The sequence below is a fragment of the Ictidomys tridecemlineatus genome, chromosome 3 (genome assembly GCF_052094955.1).
Source record: "Ictidomys tridecemlineatus isolate mIctTri1 chromosome 3, mIctTri1.hap1, whole genome shotgun sequence".
In the NCBI taxonomy this organism is placed as follows: Eukaryota; Metazoa; Chordata; class Mammalia; order Rodentia; family Sciuridae; genus Ictidomys; species Ictidomys tridecemlineatus.
The window spans coordinates 165,315,863-165,330,811 of record NC_135479.1 but is presented as its reverse complement, the minus strand read 5'-3'; the positions used below and the strand labels follow the sequence as shown (position 1 = coordinate 165,330,811).

The following is a 14,949-nucleotide window of genomic DNA, read 5'->3' as shown; positions in this document are numbered from 1 at the left end:
CCAGCCAGAAGCACAAAGGCAGGATTCAAAGCCAAGCAAATTCACTCCAAAGGCCCTGTTGCCTTTCACATGCTGCCAAATGAGAGAGGTCTTCAAAGGCTTCACATTCTTAGGTTCCCACTTAAGCTTAGTCACAAGCAAAGGCAGCAATCTGTGAAAACTGCTAAAGTTGAATTGGGAGAACTGGTCTTGGCAGGAGAGTAGGTAGATCAATTTAGCATGCAGGGTCTCTCTTCACTAAGCATGTGCCACTAACTAGCTGAGGGCCATTAAGTAAATTATTTAAATTTCCTGTGCTCTGGTTTTCTTATCAGAAAAAGAAAAAGTAAAGATATATAGACAGAATAAGTTCTATACAAACTAGTCAGACAGACAGACACACACACACACAGACACACACACACACACACATACACACACATTGCTTGGAACACTAACTGCTCTATAAGTGCTTAGTGGTATTTCTCATAAACTCAGAATATTGGACAAAAACATGCCAAAGTTGAGATAGATGTACTGTTAATTATGTTGTCATATTGCACAGTGCCCCAATCTGTGCTCCTAGAATCCAGTAACTGGGTCACAGCTATCACCCAACTGCCCAACTCACAGTACTATGTCTATGCCTAAGATGAAAGCTAAGAGCAAGAACGATAATGTCAGCTACCTTGTTTCAATGTTCTTCCTCCACTCCCATTTAACAAGCTCTTTTTGTGCTATTTCATCCCCTTAAACTTGTTTAATCCTCTGAATATTAAAAATATCTGTCCTAAGAAGGTTAAAGACTAAACCACATCACGTATGTGAAGTTTCCCATACAAAGTCATTAGCCAATAAATATTCCCAAGTATTATGCTATGAGTCTTAAGCAGGGAAGAAATGTCTTTGAAAGAGGTTGCTCTGATTTACTTGGAACTGTTATGTTTGAAATGAAGACTAATGCATCCCTTCCAGAATGGCCTTATATCAAGACATAAATTGTCATCTTAGTAGAAAATTGATAATCTTTAGGAGGATGCTGAGATCACATCCAACCCTGTCCTAGGGTCCCATCAGAGCCAAATAAGAGCTGTATAACTTGTCAGCAATAAGCTGCAGACCAAAATTCCTAAACTCTTACCCTGGTCCAAATACAGGCCTAGCGTGTTTCCTTAAATATGTTATTTTAACTTATTTCTAACTCAATTTCCTCTCTTGAAATTCTAGCATTAAAAATGAATACTAATTTGCCATAAGAACATTGAATTATAGCATTACCTAGTAAAGTCTATGTGATAAATAAAAAGGATAGTCCATTGGGAAGAAAGAGTACTACTAACCACATGAAGTTTTAGAGTAAATCCATTTACCTAAATTCAAGAACATGAATATCCTTGTAGCCTGGTAATCCAGTAAAGGCATTTTCAATCTGTTGAAAGTAAAAATTATAACTATGAGAAATATGGGAAAGTACATATAAAAGGTTTATAAGAGTAGAATAAAAAAATACTGTTTACAACTATTAGGAACTTATACATAAACATAGATATAAACATATCTATGTTTATATCTATGTTTATGTATAAGTTATATATATTGTTTTATATATAAAACAATAGTTAGAATGATAGAAAATGTCATTTATCAGAAAACTGCCACTTTTTTTCTTTTTCATTTTGCCTTTTAAGGATTTAATGTATTTTAATATTAATTTTTCCAAATTATAAAAAAAAAAACCACTTCTTATTGGCAATGCACTGATATTTTTTCTTCATGTGGTAAAATGTGAAAAAAGGCATTCATTTCAAAAGAAGCTATAATATAAGCATTTTAAAATATTGTTTTGGATTAGAAATTTGGCCCCAGCACACAAATTGACAAAGAGTCAAGTGTCTGCTTTCTGTAAGTGTGAAAGTGTCTGGTGGCATCTGCTTCCTGTTCCTACAACACAAGAGAACCATGAACACAGTTCAGCATTTAAATGGGGTATACAAGCCCTGAGTTAGCCACAGGACAGAGGCCTTGCCAACTGGCTGTCAAGGAGGTAGTTAAGTAGTAGTAGCCAGATAACCCAACTGGTCAAAAGATCAATTTATGAGCATCACACCACAGGAGCTGGTTTTCATACTAAGTCTTTAAAATCTAGCCATTTAACTCCATGTGAGCTTAGTGGCTGGAGATGTAAAAAGGAATGCTAGACTAGACTAAGATCTAAAAATGATCAGATTATGCAAAACTACAAAAACACATATTTTAACAAAACTGAACACTTTATCCATAACATTTCAGAAGATGGCTAAACATATAGGTTACTATGGGGCCATCAGTAGAACAGGGGAAATAAGTTAACAAATTTTGGACCATCTCTGGATATCTGCTTTTAACCAAATTTTCACATAATCAGAAAAGGGGAAAATTTTTAAATTTTAATTCACTAAAGACCATCATGCCTTAAAAATAAAGGATTTAAACTCGTGAAACGTTTTGTCTATAGTAACTTACCTTGTTTTATTTTTTTAGAAGAAAGAATAAATTCTTGCAGGATGGAGACAGAGGTGGAATTTGTAGAACTAGGAATCATGAGTCTGAGAGTTGGGCCCAGCTCTGTTTGCTGGTAGATTTGGCCATGTATAAGCCTTCCTTTATAACACTAATACTGAAATCTACCATATTAACTTTTGTAATATTACAATGAATGTACAAGAAATCCTCAAAATGCTGTCCTACTACACATTATTATTATTACAAAACCCATCTAAGGCCTGGGCCATGCCATCTCTTAAGTCTAAACATGTAAAGGTCTTCTAATTCTTCACATCTAGTTAATACTGCACAGGAATCCAGGACAATAAGTCATTCCACCTTATAAATACCAATATTAATAATAGGCACAATTTATTGAGTTGAGTACTGAGTCTTTGCAATATTACTTCTGATTTTTGCAACACTTCCAAGATATATATATTAACCTGATTTTATAGATGAGAAAACTGACACACTAAAATGTCAATCAATTTGGCCAGAATCACATATTTGGTGACTGAATCAGAGTTTATTTATTTAACCTCAAATCTCTCTAATACTAAAGCCCATATATTTTTCACTGAATTAAACTTTTTATCTTCCTTTTTCTCTTCTTCATGGTGAGTATACTCTAGAATTAGGATCAGAACTGGAAAAACTGTGAAATTCACCCCAACTTCTCCCTTGAATTAAAACAAAGGGGTTTCTGTACAATATAAAGGAAGAAACCCTTTGAAAAGTAGAAAGAGACCTGATTTTACAATCTGCTTCAAAAAAAGCTAAAAGAACAAGAACAAGTTGGGCCTCTTGAACTTTGTCTGTTAAATGAAGATACTTATCCACATGGATGCTGTGGACAGACAAAAAGGAAGCAGCTTGTAGAAGCACTGTATCCTTCTATAAAAAGCACCATGCTAGGGAACTACATGGGTTCAGTGACTGCCTTAAGGTACCTTCCCAAAGTCATCACGCTCTTTTTAAACTCTGACATCATACTTAGTGTTGTCCCAAGTTCATCATACCACCTCTTCCTCTCACCTTTCTCTTTAAAAAAAAAAAGAAGAATAATAAAGGAAAGAAAAGGAAATGTGTACTAGCTCCTCAACATTAACTTTATCTCCTCCAAACAGGCTTTATTTCTCCTAGTGTGTTTTCGAAGCCAGGTTGAGAAAAAAAATCAGTATGACTATACCCTGAAAGGAAAGAATTAGAGGAGCCCTTTCAGTTTTCAGGAAATACCATGACAAGATCCTTCAGAGACACAACCCCTGCTTCTGCTGTTCTTCACAGGAGTAACTATTGATTGACATTTCACTCTAGATAAGGTGAGGATGGTGGTAGAGAGAGAGAGGCAGAGAAAAGGTATTTCATGGTGGGCCCAGGCCTTTCATCATCCTCAAATCACCTCATTCCATTAACTACCGCTATCATTCTCTCCTGGAGGTGTTTTCAGAATATTCTAGACTTTTTCTAAATCTGCAGTCGTTCTGTGTAATTATTTACCCAAACACTAAGACTTATTAAAAGTTCCTTAATCCAAAGGCAAAAAGAACCAGACACCAATCCAAGATACTATCTGATGCCAGGTGGCCACCGGCCTGGCTGACATTTCTTCCACATACCATACAGCCTGCAACTTGGCTGCACAGCTAGGAAAATGGATTGTCTGGCCTACACTCCCCATGTCTGGTGGTAGGCTACAATGATGCTGTTTGGCTGAGAGATGCATATTTTTATTCCCATCTGGACATAGTGCCTGGGGAAGGAAATTAATCCAGGGTAATGGAATTGACAAATTTAGCCAAGGACAACCCAATCAAGAGGGACTGGAAAAGAGATAAACAGGAAGGAATGATGTACCTTGTCCTCAGACAGAGAGGGGTGTATGGGATTCAATACCTTACTCCATAGGAACCAAGACACTCCAGAAGGGGGCCAAGTATGTGTCATTTTTAACTGGAAGAATCTTGAGTTCAAGTCCTATACAGAATTCTTCCAGAAAGTAAATTTATGAGAGATTCTAATTCATCATTCTTTAAATAGTACCTTTTTTAAAAAAAAATACACCTTACAAAGGAACAAAGAAGGGAAATTTCTTTTACTATATACCTTTTTGTGCCTCTAAACTTTGGTACTATAGATTATTTATGTGTTAACTACTCAAAAAATTTCAGCCTAAGAAAAAAATAATACTAAAGATTCAAAGAAATCAAATTTAATGTTTCCTCAAGAAAAGTATTACAGTGCGCATAGTTTCTCAGAGATGCTCATTTCTGCTAATATTGTCAAGTCGAAACCAGGCCATAAATCTGTCTTCCTTGGCCATGTAGCAAAAGCTGGAAAGAGCATTTATTTGTTAGCAGATGGAAGGATACTGTTTCTAGTAAAGGACTTATCTGTGTACCTTTCATAAAGCATTCTGAAGAAACATCTAAGTCACCACCCCAGAACAAAGCAGGCTGACAACTAAACCTATCCATAAATATTATTGTGAATGTGGAAAACTTAATCCTTAAGAAACTATCTTGTTTACAGAAACAAACAGCAAATTACATACCTCTGAAATAAACTCTTCTGCAAGGTGTTGGTGGTAGGAGCTGGAGGGATCCTGTAGTTCTTCCTTGTATTGCTTTCCCAGAAGATGGATAGTGAATTCTGCAACCTGTTCAGCTGCTGGTTTTGTGGGCTCTTCTGTCACATTCTCAATTTCATTGCTAATCTGGATTTTTAGAAAAGAGCAATAAATGTCAGTGTTTATTCATTCCATTAACAGATATTTATTTGTTTGTTTGTTTGTTTGCTTGTTTTGGGTACTGGGGATAGAATTCAGGGGCACTTGATCACTAAGCCACATTCCCGGCCCAATTTTTTGTATTTTTATTTAGAGACAGGGTCTCATTGAGTTGCTTAGTATCTCGCTTTTGCTGAGGTTGGCTTTGAACTCGCAATCCTCCTGACTCAGCCTCCGGAGCCACTGGCTAACAAATATTTATTAATTGCCTACAAAGTTCCAGACATTGTGCCAAATCAAAGCCAACTTCTGATCATGATACTTTATGTAGTATTCCACTTTAGAATACACTGGGTAGGCTTTAAGATAAGACCTAATATTAAAATGACTGCATTTATACATTTCCTTTTTTTAAATACCTTTATTTTATTCATTTATTTTTTTTATGTGGTGCTGAGGATTGAACCCAGGGCCTTACACGTTCTAGGCAAGCGCTCTATCTCTGAACCATAACCTCAGCCCCGTATTTGAACACACATTAATAAGTTCAAGAGAAAGCAGAAATCTTTCCATAGGAAACCATCAAAGTGAGTAAAAAAAGATTTGACCATACTATAATTAGTTATCATCTAAAATAGCCTAGAAGAGTGGTTCTCAAACTTTTTGGAGTCCCTTTAAACTTTTAAAAATAATTGAACAAATCAAAAAATTTGATTTATATGGATTATGCCTATAAATATTTACCAAATAAAAATTATGAGAAAGAGTGATATTGCATTTTAACATCTAACTTAATACAAAATAGCTGAATTTTTACTTCTGCATTCAATTAATTGCAATATGCTATTTTAATTGAAGTACATAAAAAAATCAAGCCAAACAGATATATATTGGGGAAGGGAGGAATATATTAATAGCTTTTTGAGATAATTGGGAATATTCATTTTTGCTACTATACCAACTCAAAAAGTGGTAATTTCTTAAACGTTAGTTGGTCTGTGGAGTCAAAAACTATATTCAACAATTTTTTTAAGTTCTCCCTAATCCAGGTGTTCCCATGGGAAAAGCTGAAATAAATTGATCAATAAAGTAAATATTGGATTATAATACAAAGAATAAAATAAATATCCATGAATCTACACTGACATAAATAAATGAATGAACAAAAAAGATAGTAAAGTAACAATATCTCTTACAGAAGAACACTATTTAATAAATGTAGAAATGATGGAATTTTGCTCTCACTACTAAAACACTATAGTAATAAATGCTGCATGCAATATACACACAAGTCCATTTAATCTAAGTCCTCCCATTTTGATACATTAGAAAACCAGGATAAGACTAACCTGAAAACTCCAGTCAAGACAACTGGAATAGAATTCAGGTGCTTTTTAAAAATTGTATCATTTTTTCCTCCTTGGTGGATCATATAATCAGAAAACTTAGAAACTTCAGAATGGAAAAGAACCTCGAAGATCTCATCATCCTTTCTGGTGCTTAAATTCTTTGTACAATATCCCTGGCAAATGGCTGCTCACCATCTGTTTAAATGGCTATGATAAGAAACAAGTTTGCCTTTCAAAGGCAGACTTTTATACTTCCATGAAGTTTTAATGGTTGGGAAATTTTTAACATTAACCCTAATTACCTTCTTGAAAGTTCCACCATTGATCCAAGCTCTATAACCTGGGATATAAATACAAACTGCAGTCCCAAAGAGCCTTTCAAAACTCAAGATCTTGTTATTTTCTGTAGTTGTGGCACCACAAGTGAGATCTAATCAATTAAATTATGGTAGGACTACCACCTTACTTATAGCAGATTCTGTGTTTCTATTAATGTAACCTAAAATGACACTAGCTTGGGGCTGGGGCTGGGGCTCAGAGGTAAAGCGCTCACCTAGTATGCGTGAGGCACTGGGTTCAATCCTCAGCACCATATAAATATAAAATAAAGATACTATGTCCACCTATAACTAAAAAATAAATATTAAAAAATAAAACTAGCTTTCCTTATTTTTTTCATTAACTGCATCATATTGTTGATGCATACTGAGATCAATAGTCTTATGGAATTTTGCACAAGACTTTGCATTTTTCTATATTAAACTTTTTTCTTTTTTCTTATATGTTCTACTTAGTTATACATGATAGCAGAATGTATTTAAATTCATTGTACACAAATAGAGTACAACATTTCAATTCTCTGGTTGTACAGGATGTTCTATATTAAACTTTATCTCACACTAAATTGGGGCAGAGACTTCCATTTTAATAATATTACAAAAGAAAATACTTGGACCTTACTGCTGCAGAACACCTAAAAATGCTGAAGAAGAAGATATTTTGGTTTTTTGTTTGTTTGTTTATGTTTTTAACTTGTTTGCAAGAAAGTAGGAAAAAAAGAGAAGAAAAAAACCCAAGAAATCAAAAAAGATAGCTTACAGAAATCCAGACAGGTAATATAATATTAAAGGTAGCAGCTTCTAAGAAGCATCTTCTTTCCTTCATTATATAGTCTTTAGTTTAAAATTCCAAAAAGGGATAAGACACAAAGTGGAAGGCATGTACACTCTGCAAAGTCAAATCAAAACTACCACATATTGCAAGAATTCTAAAAAATCAATGGTCAGTTTGAACAACATATTAGGCTAGACTGCAGAAAGAATTAGTGAAATGAAAGAATTAAATGCAACATTCAGTTTCATTTCAACAAAGAAATGAAAGTTATAGCAATGAAGACATAGGAGGGATACAACAAGGAAGTCAGACATCTAATCATGAGAGGTATTCAGCTAGAATTTCTTAGAATTTAAGTAAGGCATAAACTCTCATATTAAGACAGTACAACAAATCCAAAGAAAACTAAATAAAGAGAAATACAGACATATCTCATTTTATAGAACTTTGCCTTATTATGTTTAACAGATACTGCATTTGCTATGGATTGAAAGATTGTGGCAATCTGCATTAAGCAAGTCTATTGGTACAATTTTTCTACTATAGCATGTGCTCACTTCATGCTTCTGTGTTACTATTTGGTAAGTCTTGCAATATTTCAAGCTCTTTAATATTATTATATCTGTTACGGTGACCTATGGTCAATGATCCCTGTGTTTTTATTATAATTATTTGGGGGCACCATGAACCCCATTTACATACCACAGTGAACTTGATTAACAAATGTGTATGTTTTGACTGCTCCACTACCTGGCCATTCTCCCATATTTCTCTCTTTCCTCAGACCTTTCTATTCCTTGAGACACAAAAAATATTGAAGTTAAGCCAGGTTAAAACATCCCAGGTAAAGGAATAGTTGCATATATCTTGCTTTAAATCAAAAGCTAGAAATTATTAAGGTTAGTGAGGAAGGCATGTCAAAAGCCAAGATGAACTCAACAGTAAGTCTCTTGTACCAAAGATTTAGCCAAGTTGTGAACAGTAGAAAATTTTTTGAAGGAAATCTTAAGATGCTACTTCAGTAAATGCACAAATGATAAAAAAGCAAAACAGCCTTGTTGCTGATGTAGAGAAAATTTTAGTGATCTTGATCGAAGAACAAACTAGCCACAACATTCACTTAAACCAAAACTTAATCCACAGCAAGGCTCTAACTTCTTCAATTTTATGAAGGCTGATTGACAGAGATGAGGAAGCCTTAGAAGAAAAATTTGAAGCTAGCAGAAGTTGGTTCATGAGGTTTAAGGAAAGAAGCAATTTCCATTACATAAAAGTACAAGCTTCACTTTTATTCAACATTGTATTGGAAGCCTTAGCTACAGTAATTAGGCAAGAAAAAGAAATAAAAGGCATCTAAATTGGAAAAGAGGAAGACAAATTATCCCTGTTTACATATGGCATGATTGTATAGATAGAAAAACTAAAGACTCCACCCCAATTATTGCAAGAACTCAATTCAATAAAACTGCAGTATACAAAATCAACATACATAAAAGTAGTATTTTCTCATACTAACAATAAACTTGTTGAAAAATAAATGAAAGAAGCAATCTCATTCACAATACCTATCAAAATATAATATCTAGGGTTACATTTAACAAGTATGTGGAAGAAAAAGAAGTTAATTTATTTACATAAAACCAATTTATTTTGGTCAAAGGTCATACTGAAGAAGGAAATTAGACATTCTGTGTTCATTGATTGGAAGAATTTATATTATTAAAATGTCCTTACTACTCAAAATAATCTCAGATTAATGCAATAACCATCAAAATGCCAATGAAACTGTTCACAGAAATAGAAAGACAATCATAAAATTCATGAGGAACCACAAAGGACCCCAAATAGCCAAGGCAATGTGGAGCAAAAAGAACAAAGCTGAAGGCGTATCATAGTACCTGACTTCAAAATATATTTTTAAAAAATAGTATGCTACAAGCATAAAAATAATACAATCCAATGAAAGAGAGACCAATAAGTTAATTTATTTACATAAAACCAATTGATTTTGGTCAAAGGTCCCAAGAACATACACTGGGGAAAGGACAGATTCTTCTATAAATAGTGCTGGGAAATTGGATATCCATAGGTAGTAGAATGAAACTAGAAACCTCTCTGTCTCTCTCTCTTCATATAAAAAATAGTTTGAAATAATTAAAGACCTAAATGTAAGATCTAAAACAATAAAACTACTAGAAGAAAACACTTAAAGACGTTGGTATAGGCAAAGATTTCTTTTAATAAGACCCCAAAAAGTACATGCAAGTAAAGCAATAATGGGATTATATCAAATTAAAAAGCTTCTGTGCAGCAAAGAAAACAATCAATAGAGTGAAAAGTCAACCCACAGAGTGGGAAAAAATATTTAAAATGGATTCATTTGACAAGGGATTAATATTCAGAATATATAAGGAACTCGGGCAATAGCCAAAAACACAAAAAATCTTATTTTAAAATGGGCAAAGAAGCTTAAGATGTATTTCTAAAATGAAAACATACAAATGTCCAACACATATGTGAAAAAATGTTCAACATCACTAATCATTAAGGAAATTCAAGTTAAAATCACAATGAGGTATCATCTGATCCCAGACAGAATAACTATTACTAAAAAGATAAAATATAACAAATGCTGACAAAGATGTGGAGGAAAGGAATTCTGATGTGCCATCAGAAGCAGCGTAAATTAGTACAGCCATTATGAAAAACAATATGGAAGTTCTTCAAAAAAGGGAAAGTAAAATTACTAGATGAACCAGCATCCCACTATGTGTATAAATACAAAGAAAATGAAATTACTGTCTCAAAAAGACACCTGCATGTCCATGTTTATTGCAACACTATGCACAATGGCCAAGTTATAACATCAACCAAGGTGTCCAAGAGTGAATGAATAATTTTTAATGTGGATTAGAATCACAGTGGAATATTATCCAGCCATAAATAAGAATTAAATCTTGTCATTTGCAGCAGAGTCAATGGAATTGGATAAATTATATTGAATTAAATTAGCCATACCCAGAAAGCAAAAAGCACATGTTCTCATTCATTTGTATAAACTAAAAATGTTGATCTTATATAAACAGAGAGTAGAATAGTGGCCACCATAGGCAAGAAAGGGGAGAGGGTGGAGAGAAAGGAGATTGGATAACAGATACAAAAATATAATTAGAGAGGAAAAATTAGTTCTGATGTTCTACAACAAAGTAGGGTAAATATAGTCTATAAAAATTTGTAATATATTTCAAAATAATGAGAAGAGTTTGAAGATTCCCAACACATTAAAATGAGTGTTTGAGCTAACAGAAATGCTCATTATCTTAATTTAATCATTATACATTGTATGTATGTACATAATTTATCACATTATAAATAAGTACTTATACTATATGTAAATTTACATACATAAAAATTTAAAAATAAAAGTAAGAAGTGAAGCAGCAAGTATATAGAAACTACAGCAAGTATTTAGAAGATCTAGCTGAGATAATTGAGATAGGTGGCCACATTTAACAAGAGATTTTCAGTGTAGATAGAATAGCCTTATACTGGAAAAAGATGCCATCTGGGATATTCATGGTTATAGAGAAGTGGTCAATGTCTGGCTTCAAAACTTTATAGGACAGACTGGTTCTCTTTTTAGTTCTCTAATGCAGCTAGCTCTGTTTATTTACCACTCTGAAAAAATCTTAGGTCTTTGAGAATTATATTAAATCTATTCTTCCTATGTTCTATAATGGTATAAAAAACCCTGGGAGACAGCACACCTGTTTACAACACAGTTTACTCAATTTTTTAAGCCCATTTTTGAGTCTGCTACTCAGATAAAAGATTCCTTTCAGAATATTACCGCTCATTGAAAATATACCCAGTAACCCAAGAACTCTGGAGGAGATGTATAATGAGATTAATGTTGTTGTCATCTGGCATCTCAATATACATACTGCAGCCCATAAATCAAGGAGTCTCACCAACCCCCCAGCTACCAACACTCTGATCAGTCAGTAACCATGAAAATCAAAGCAAGACCCTCCACTGGCAAAAAGATTACAACTCACCAAAGATCAGATGGTTGCTAACATTTTTTAACAATAAAGCATTTTCAATTAAGGTACATACACTATTTTAAGACAATACTATTACACGCTTAATAGACTATAGTATGGTATAAATATAATACGTATGTGCACCAGAAAACAAAAATATCCATTTTACTTCCTTTTCTGTGACATGCATTTTATTGCTATGGTATGGAACTGTATATTCAACATAGATGCCTGCACACATCTATACTCATTTTTATGAAACTACAGAATTCAAAATAGAAAAGTACACATGCACACACATACATGAATGAATAAATTGATCTCAAAAGCCAACAGAGAAAGCAATCGGGATACCCAAAAGGGAGTGACAGCTGAACTTAACAGCTAAGTTCTCAGTAATAACAGCAAAACCAGAAGATAATGAAATAAAGATTGATAAAACAAAAACCTCAAGCCAGAATTGAATATATATTTAAAATGTCTTTCTTGAATAAAAGAATAGTAAAGAAATTTTCAGGTGATCAAAAACTGAAATTGTATCAGTAACAGATAGTCACTGAAATAATGTCAGAAGTATATATTTCAGGAAGAAAATTGTCCCAAAAGAGAGGACTAAAATACAGAAACACAATTTTAAGAAATAAAATTATAAATGTAAAACAAACTTTAACTGTGCAAATCTAATACAATACTTTCAATTTGTTGAATTAAAAAGATAGAGGGAGAGAAAGAGAACAAAACTACTGAAAATTATCATGTAAGTCAGCAGGGAGATCATTTAAGTTCTAATGTTTTCATATGGCTCAATATAAAAACAAAGACTTTTAAAACCTTAAATCCTGTAAAGTTAAATACATATTATAATTTATAGGGTAGCTATCAACAAAACAGAAACATAGTATATTATTTCTAAGATAGTAAATAGGAACATGCATTGAGATAGTAAATAGGGACATACCTTGGGGTTTATTTTGAACTAGAGGTGCAGAGAGTCTAATTCTTGTTAGGGTAGCTGTACTGTTTTGTTTTCCTGTTGGTTTTGTTAATTGGCTCAAATTATCCTCTCCATTTTTGGATATTAACCTTCCAGTGGACTCCATATAGTTCCTCCATTTCTATTATAGTTAATTCTGTCTCATTTTATAACTGTTTCCAGACCTAAATCTTCCTATTCTACCTCAGTTTTGAAACGACACTCTCACTTTTTATCAATTCATTCACTAACCTTTATTGAATGCCAGTATTTTCCAGCATCATCTACTTTGGACATAATTGTACTTTGGGGGATAGTGTTGATTTGGGCATCCACTCTAGGGATCCCAAGTTACTATCAGATTTGTTTGGTGACAGGTAAGATAGAGAGCCAAAGCAGGATGACTCAGTCTGATTTCCTATAAATTAAAATGTTCATACTGAGAAGGGACAGGCAAGGTAACTAAATTGCATCACTCCAGGAAATATGTTCAGCCAATTTGCTCTATATTAAATAATCTGGGACATACAGATCCTCAAAATTAAGCAGTATTTCTAATAAACTATTTCTGTCTTCCTGGGTAGTATGTAAATTTTTTATTTTTCTTTAATACTTGGCTATAGGACTTAATGTTGTTTAGTGGAAAGGCTAATACTAATTATACATTTTTAAGCACAGTGCTTTTTGAATTTTAAACTCTTAAAACCTATATTCTTTCCCTCTAAAAAGGAGAACACTAAGATATGATCTATTAAGGATTAATTTTATCATGATGAGAGTTCCTGGGCCTCATGTCATTTCATTTGCAATTTGAAGCCCTTTCTCACCTAAACTCTCCCATGAGTTATTTGGTTCTCCAAGCAATATTAGACTTTTTTAATGTATTGGTATTAAAATTCGTGATATTTTCATAGCAGGCACCACATGAAGTCCTGGTAGTTAGAGCAATGAAATATAAACTCTCTCTTAACTCTTGTCTAAACTTCCTTCCTGCATGTATAGAAACTAAGTAATAAAACAGAGCAAGACTCACACTCTCCTCTGAGGACTCCAAGCTGCTCTCTGAGGCACCTTCATAGGAATCCACTCCTGGATGTGGAACATTGAGAGCAGTACCTAAGCAAAAAACCAAACACATGAGTTTAGTCCCAGAATTGGTATCCAGGAAATAAGGAACTGACTTCAGAAACCATTCTTGCAAGTCCTTTGCTTTTTCATACTGGAGATTTAGTCTACTTTAATCTTCAGGCACATTTGTATAGAGTCCTCCCAGAATAAGAAATGATTATCACTCAGCCAACAAGCATTGTTTGAACCCCCTACTCTAATCCAGGCTCTATGCTAGATGTTGGAAATTCAAAGTTTCTACCTTAAGGAGATACTGAACAGATACTGAACAAACTAACTATACTAGAAAGGGGAAGTGGGTGAAAGTTGGAGACTGCCATAATTTAACAAACACTGAAACTAAACCACATCATAGTATTCTATTTTTGTATGTTTGAAATTTCTGATACAAAGAAGTTTGCCTTTTGTAACTAAAATAAATAAATAAATATAGGAAACAACTACCCATTTAGAAGAAATACAGAGGTCAAAGGAACATGTTACAGAATGCAGTCAGAAAAATCCCTACTCTGGGAAACTGTAGAACAAATGACAAAAAGTGGCACTAGACAGGTTCTTCTACCTTTGATATAAGTAGTGGTTACCAAGTACTTGCCTTCAAATAATTCATCAGTTCATACATTTTTTAAAGCTGTATTCTGATTTGTATTAAGTACCTACAACATAATGCCATAAAATAAGTGGGAGAAATTATGTTTTCTAGAGACTCTTGAACAATACATAGAGAAAACTTGATATTTTAAAAAATTGATCTGAAAAACAACACTTGCTTTTAAGATTATCTTAAACCATACCATACAGAAAAGTGAATAATGGCACCAAAGCGTACCTCCCAATGTAGAGGTATCACCAACAGGAACTGAGGATGATGATTCAGGGCTAGAAAATAAATTTGTGCAGTTAATAAAATGATAGAAATATGCAGGTTTATTATGAGATTTGGGGTTCATTTTCCAAAATTAAATCACTAGATCACCAATAAGGGTCCCTAAACCTAAGCAACAAATAGCAAAGGTTTAAAAATTCATAACTTCATAATTTGTTTTACATTTATTAGTGTGTTTTCTCACTCTTCAACTCAAATCACTACATAAAATTATTTTGTCT

The 14,949-nt window shown here is 33.5% G+C and overlaps 1 protein-coding gene across 4 annotated transcripts in view; it reads right to left on the bottom strand.

Moving 5' to 3' along the window:
• Impg2 (interphotoreceptor matrix proteoglycan 2) overlaps nt 1–14,949 on the bottom strand; it is an 88,221-nt gene that overhangs the window by 40,460 nt on the left and 32,812 nt on the right. For all 4 annotated transcript variants that reach the window (XM_078044320.1, XM_078044321.1, XM_078044322.1 and 1 more), the window contains exons 6-9: nt 14,672–14,721; nt 13,748–13,830; nt 5,060–5,221; nt 1,350–1,408 (exon numbers count right to left, since the gene is read on the bottom strand). In XM_078044320.1, the coding sequence (XP_077900446.1) occupies nt 1,350–1,408; nt 5,060–5,221; nt 13,748–13,830; nt 14,672–14,721 (354 nt within the window). The remainder of the gene's footprint in view (nt 1–1,349; nt 1,409–5,059; nt 5,222–13,747; nt 13,831–14,671; nt 14,722–14,949) is intronic.